The sequence below is a fragment of the Notothenia coriiceps genome, unplaced genomic scaffold (assembly GCF_000735185.1).
Source record: "Notothenia coriiceps isolate Sejong01 unplaced genomic scaffold, NC01 NC01_scaffold00000339, whole genome shotgun sequence".
Classification (NCBI taxonomy): domain Eukaryota; kingdom Metazoa; phylum Chordata; class Actinopteri; order Perciformes; family Nototheniidae; genus Notothenia; species Notothenia coriiceps.
In genome coordinates, this window is record NW_011333040.1 from 13,131,845 (window position 1) to 13,138,699 (window position 6,855).

The 6,855-nt window shown below is 39.2% G+C and overlaps 1 protein-coding gene across 1 annotated transcript in view; it reads right to left on the reverse strand.

Moving 5' to 3' along the window:
• Positions 1–4,053: 4,053 nt before the first annotated feature.
• Positions 4,054–6,855, reverse strand: part of LOC104951118 (sulfotransferase 6B1-like) — a 13,812-nt gene continuing 11,010 nt past the window's right edge. The window contains exons 3-4 of the mRNA XM_010777754.1: positions 6,092–6,248; positions 4,054–5,426 (exon numbers count right to left, since the gene is read on the reverse strand). Coding sequence (XP_010776056.1) covers positions 5,299–5,426; positions 6,092–6,248 — 285 coding nt within the window. The 3' untranslated portion in view covers positions 4,054–5,298. The remainder of the gene's footprint in view (positions 5,427–6,091; positions 6,249–6,855) is intronic.

A 6,855-nucleotide genomic window follows, 5' to 3' on the forward strand; every position in this document is an offset into this window, starting at 1 on the left:
ATATCCTGTTACTTTCCTACTTCTCCTCATTTTCCAAACAGGCTGGTTCCTTTAGGTCTGAAATACGTGGTTTGGTGCCCGTGATCATTAATTTATTTTAGAGTTATTGCGCTGCCTATTGATTTGAAACACGATCCGCGTGTATCCATTCATTTCCTGGTCTTTCTAAAGAAGAGGGCGACCCAATGGAAACGTTGCATTTGCCGTTGGTCACCATGGAAACATTCCATTAGCTAACAATGACATTATTGTTCTATTAATATAAAGGGAGGTCAGGTACTCCTTTTAAAACAGCCTTGCTAGTTATGGGTACTTTGTTACTGAAGTACATTTTCAAGTCTCTTTACTTTGACTTGATGTAAAGAAGTTTAGTCAGTACTTCTCTAACTTTTACTCAGATTATTTTAAACACGAGTATCGGTGCGTACTTCTGCTCGAGTAAAGGGATGTGTGTAAATTTTGCCCATCTCCTGTGTGGTAGCCAAACAACGTTGCAAATACAAATATATATAACCTGTCTCTGCCTGTCGCTGAGGGGAGCGAACGTGCGGGTCTCTGCTGCCCCTGCGGGTCGGGAGGCTCATGTCGTGCCACGGATCGATGCCGGTTAACGGGTCGGGCAGCTTCCGGTGATGCTGAAGCGCCGCTGGTCACGTCGGCGAGCAGTACGAGTGGCGGTACTCCAGGTGCGCTCTGAGCGAGGCCAGGCTGCGGAAACGCTCCTGCTCTCACAGCGGGGCAGCGAACGGCAGGTGAGCGAGAGGAGGAGAAGAGGAGGCACCGCAGCCTGGGCCGTTCCTCTCCGAGAGGAAAGAACGAGGAAAGAACCAGAACCTCTGGAGCACAACTTCTGCTGCATCACTCTGCACCTGCAACACAGAGATCAAGAGAGGGACTCAATCAGGGCTGGACTGGGACAGAAAATCTGCATTTTGGCCCACAACCATCAAACAAAAACACAGGAGGGCCTTCTGACCAGAGGAACATGTTTGCTATCAGTGCAAACAAAACTACCAACATACATGTAGCTGAACGGCCGTCAGAACAAAAATTTAAATAATATTAAGTTGTGTCGGCCCACAACTCAAAGAGGGGTGTCCTAATTGTCCAGTGGGATTTGGGGTCATTAGGTCACATAATATTGGAGCTATTGAAATAATCCAAGAGTGTTCAATTAAAATAAATATGTCGATATAAGAAAGAAATGGGAGTAAAATCCAATAAAAAGTGGGTGTGTCAATTCTGCTTTATTTGGAGTTACTGGTTCTCATGACATGGAAACTAACTACTGAAAAATATGAAACATTTAATTTAACTTGTTTGGCATAGTTTTTGCCTATACAAAAACGTTAGAAGGCAGATACTGAAAGTAACATTGGTGTTATGCAATTCAAAGGTAACATGTATTGATGGTCCCTAAGTGAAAGCCTGTGTTTACAAGAAAAAGTCAAGCATTGAAACTGTTAACGTTGCTTCAAATAAGGGGCAGTTTTATCCCACTGGCCATTAGACTGCTAAACTCCTGGGATCTGTGAAGTGTCTTTTTAACGTTAAGTGTCCATTTGTTTGCACTCCACATATTTATGAATTACTACAATAACCAATATGTTATCCTTGTAGAGTATTTTTTATGTAACATTATGTATTTAGCTCATCTTATTCTTCTTGCACTATTTTCATTGCTTTATGTTGATATATATCTATGTTGCATTGTTGAAGGAGACTGGCACTTAAGATATTCATTGCCATAACTACACTGTAGCTACTGTCTCGTGTTACAGTAGGCTGTGTCCCCTGTGATTGTTACACTATTATATAATATCGTTAGATCAATAACACTCATGCATTCAAATGTAGGTGTTAAAATAGCCTGTAGTAAAAAAAAAAGGTGACCAGAAGTGGCATTAATTAGTTGATAACATAATTAATTTAATTAAATCAATATACCATCATGTAGCATTACATTGATTTGGAAATATTCCCAACATGGATGCAAGCAGGTGTTCTCCTCATCAAAAAAGGAAAATGTCCCTTTAGTTCCCATTTTAATAAGACTAACAGGTGAATTCCTCTCACCTCCATCTTTAGCATCTTTAGCATCACTAGCTCTACCTGGGTGCTTTCCCTGAGGCTAACGTTAGCATGCTAGCTAACAGAAACACTTCTGTGAATCATTATGTAAACAGAAAACCGTGAACGCGTCGCTCTTACCGGTTTAACGGCAGGTTGTAAATAATAACGTCTCACCGTTAGTGTCTGCAGGTGTCATGTCGCAGATGGAGACCGACAGCATGATGTCATCCATTCACGAGACTAACGGTGGACCAGCCGTTAAGTTAGCATCACATCAACAATGACACAACTTCCGGTCAGCTCTTTCAGAGGAAAACATAATGGTATTTACTCTAAGTAGTATGAAGCACTTCCGGTTTGTTTTTTCATTGAATTTAAAGATTTATTTGAGTTTTTGTAATCTTTTAGGTTCTACTCGATAAAGGAGGTGTTGTCAAATCTTGTGTTATAGTATTGTTCCCTTAGTTATATTGTATATTTATATTAACCTTAACAATACTATATTACCTAATAATGACCAATTGGGAGTGTTTGATTGCACCTGAACAATCATAATATCATACAATTAGAATATGTAATTGTATTGCCTGTAAAAAAACAAGTCTTAAATCGGCAGTGTAATGGTGAAATATAGGGTTAAAATATCATGAGTGTGTTTACATACTTTGCATTTATCTTTGCTGAAATTAAACACTTATCATTTTGAATTATCTTTCAGCAATAGCATCATTATATTTATCTAAACATACATAAAGTTCTTAGTGGTACTGGTCTATATAACACATTAGGGCAGGGGTGTCAAACTCAATTTCATCGTGGGCCACATTTGAATGATGGTTGCTCTCAAAGGGCCGGTGGTAACTTTAACCCTTTCATGCATGAATTGAGAAAGCCTCACTCAGGATTTTTTTAAAGTCGTTAAAGTCTGAACTGAAAACTTGTACATTTGGAAAAAATGAGAAATAAAGATGTGCAAACTTAAAATTAAATTATAATAACATAAGTATATTGATTTAAGGCCGAAAAAGATATTGCAGATGAAGCTTTTTCAAGAAGAACAGTAGCAGTAACAGTATGAATTGTAGTAAATATAGCCAGTGAGGCATGACGTCCACTTTAGTGGACAGGTGAATAATCATAATTTCCTGCGAACATAAAATCAATACTTTGACAATTTATGAATTATATGATTCATTAGTTGTTACTTGATGTCACCAAATGTTTTATACCTGCAGGGGGCGCTTTCCATAAAAGGATTATTGGCAGGATATCGGCAGGTGACTTGGTCCATCTGGCTTTCTGTCGTTCCTCTTGGTTTGGAGAAATGTATCATGCACTTACACTGAGATTCCACTGAGTGGCAGTGTATGGGATGATGCAATAGGGTCCTATGTAGTGGCTGATGGTGCAACTATGCCATCAAAACCCATGCATATACAAGAAAACACCTTTTGAAAAGCTGTCCACTGTAGTAGCCTCTATGACTATATAAATATACACAGATAAATATACATAATATATATAAAATAATATATTATTTTACAATATTTCCTCTGCATTGGATTATTGTCGGATAGGGTAATAACTTCATAATTGACTATGTCTAAAAGCAGAAGTCTAGGGCAAATAATTGCAAGTCTCTTCAGTGCGCTTTTCTCAAAATGAGATGCATTGTGGGACATGTAGTTTATGGGCAACGTGATCCTGGAAAGCAGCACGTAACCTTATAATAAACGTAGAATACTATTTGCAAGCTCTTCTGGGCCACATACAATGAAGTGAAGGGCCGGATTTGGCCCACGGGCCAAGAGTTTGACACCCCTGCAATAGGGCATAGCAAACTAGTTATAAAGGAAGGACACACATCCTCGTATTCCTGCGTTCCACTTATGTCCCTATTATGTTCATAGCAGCAGAGATGGAGTCAAACAAATGGAGATGAAGTAAGTGGTCTGGAAAAGGGTTTTATTTTCATCGTGATCATGTACAGTGATGCACCCTATGTAATAACCATACAGAATAAACAGTGATTGTGCAAATGTATAAAAGCCCGTATTCACAAAGTTGTATAAAAGCCACAATTTCAAAAACCAGAATGACGTGCGTTTTCCCACGAGTTCAGACCGGTAGCTGCCAGTTTGACAATGATTCAAATGTTAAATGTGTTTTTTAAACATAGTAAAACAACCTGAGGAGTAACGTTCATGTGCTCCTGATTTTAGCTGCTGAATACAATCACACCCAGTAAATCTGATCATCTCTGGTGTGACTGAATACGGACCTGAATCAGAGCCAACAGGAATGGGCTGAAAAAAAAATACACCTGTTGCATACACGTTTTTAAAGCATGTCAGAAAACACCATCAGGATTGTATTACCTCGGCCCACTTTCATTGTGTGACGATCATGTTTTTTTTATTATATGTGCATTTTTAAATGGTATTGCTGTATGTCTCTTTCATTTTTTTATTCTGGGTGCAACACATGTTAAATCCTAAAAGCATTAAGGTGAATGAAAATGTGTTTCAGTACCTTAACACTTCACTATGATAATGTATTGCTGGATCAAACACTTTTGTAATTCCTTATCTTTAAATTGTCTTATTTGTTTCGTATTGTACCATTTTTTACTTTTTATATAGCTTGTTTGTGTTGCTTTGGTATATGAAATGTGCTGCACAGATTAGCATTTCATATCAATATGAAGTACCTGCAGAGCTGCACACACAAACCCCAAACTCTGCTGATGTTCAGGTGCACTTTCTGATGTTAAAATCTATTTGTATGTGTGTGAAAGCATCTGAATGCATGTTCTTTATTCCCCACAGAAGATATATTTCTTGTATGTTTCCTGTGTCGATGAGCAGTGTGTCTCTGGTGTTTGAGAACAGTTTTTTATTCACAGATTGTTTGTGTTTAGTGCACAGATTAACTTCAGGTGAACCCAAATGTTGCCGCTCCTAAGGTGTCGCAAGGACTGGTTTCTGGTGGAGAGTAAGATTAGAAAAATGTAAACTCTTATTATATAGCGAAGTTAGCTTAGCACAAAGAAAAAGTATCCATAAAACAACAATTTGCTCGTTTTACAGCAGGTTTTGCGCCCGGCTTGTGAGCTGCAACATTTGAAACTTTTCAACCAAAGTTCACAGATTGGAGTAAATAAAACAACCATTCATAATGCAATTGTTCCCTCCTTCTTTCCTTCCCCCCTTGCTCCCTCGCTCCCTACTGGCAGTGGCGTTGGTAGTTGAGTTTGGCTCCCAGCCTGGTTCCTGCCAGCTGTTTGTTGAAGGCGGCGTCCATCTCTCGGCTCTGTTCGGGGGTGAAGTGGTTCTTCCAGTCGCCCACCTCGCCTGCACAGGGACACAAATATCTCACAGTTAAAACCTCTGATTTTACCTATTGTTAATTTGCCTGAAAATAATGAAGTAATAATAATAATAATAATAATAATACTACATTTGATTTGTATAGCGCTTTTCCTGGTGCTCAAAGTGCTTAGAAAAATAACAACAGAAAGTTTATCTGCAACACGGAAGTTCTCGTATATTAATAGTGGAATATCAGACCTCATTTCATTGAGCATTTTAATAATTTAAACAGTTGAACATTTAGGGAAATATGCTTATTCACTCTCTGTCTCGAAAAAAACCTCTCATTTGTTTATGTTAAAAAACAAATGATATCATATTTCTATTAACACTAAACGTTGCGAGCGATTCTGCACAATAAGTATTTGCAACCTTAAGTACATTTTGCTGATGTTACTTCGGTACTTTTATTTATGTAACGTTTTTAAAACAGGACATTAACTTGGAATTGAGTATTTTTAAGGTTGTGTTACCATTTGTACTTAAGCAAAGGACCTGAGCACTTCTTCCATCACTCATTTATTGAAATGTTTTGTAGAAGTTGTGTTTCATAATGGATTTACTAAGTGGGAAGAGGAGGCAACTTTAAGCCGTCTGTGGCTATTGTTGCTTCATAATGACTGATAAAGAGACAGTATGCAAGACACCTTTTCTGAAGATGACGTCCCCCAAAGCCCCATGGGAGTTAGCGGAGCTCTGTTTCATGGCGGAGAAGGTGCTGCCGTCTGAGATCTGAAGCACCTGAGCCTCCGTCAGAGTGTAGCCGAAGAAGGAGGAGATCTGACGGATGCCATCGCTCAGGTCCTGCAGGACAGGAGACACATTACAGGTCACATATTATGCAAAATCCACTTCTCCACGTCTCTTCTACATCAACATGTGTCCCCTCTTCTTCATGTCTCTTCTACATCAACATGTGTCCCCTCTTCTTCATGTCTCTTCCACATCAACATGTGTCCCCTCTTCTTCATGTCTCTTCTACATCAACATGTGTCCCCTCTTCTTCATGTCTCTTCTACATCAACATGTGTCCCCTCTTCTCCATGTCTCTTCTACATCAACATGTGTCCCCTCTTCTTCATGTCTCTTCTACATCAACATGTGTCCCCTCTTCTTCATGTCTCTTCTACATCAACATGTGTCCCCTCTTCTTCATGTCTCTTCTACATCAACATGTGTCCCCTCTTCTTCATGTCTCTTCTACATCAACATGTGTCCCCTCTTCTTCATGTCTCTTCTACATCAACATGTGTCCCCTCTTCTTCATGTCTCTTCTACATCAACATGTGTCCCCTCTTCTACACTTCTCTTCTACATCAACATGTGTCCCCTCTTCTTCCTGTCTCTTCTACATCAACATGTGTCCCCTCTTCTTCATGTCTCTTCTACATCAACATGTGTCCCCTCTTCT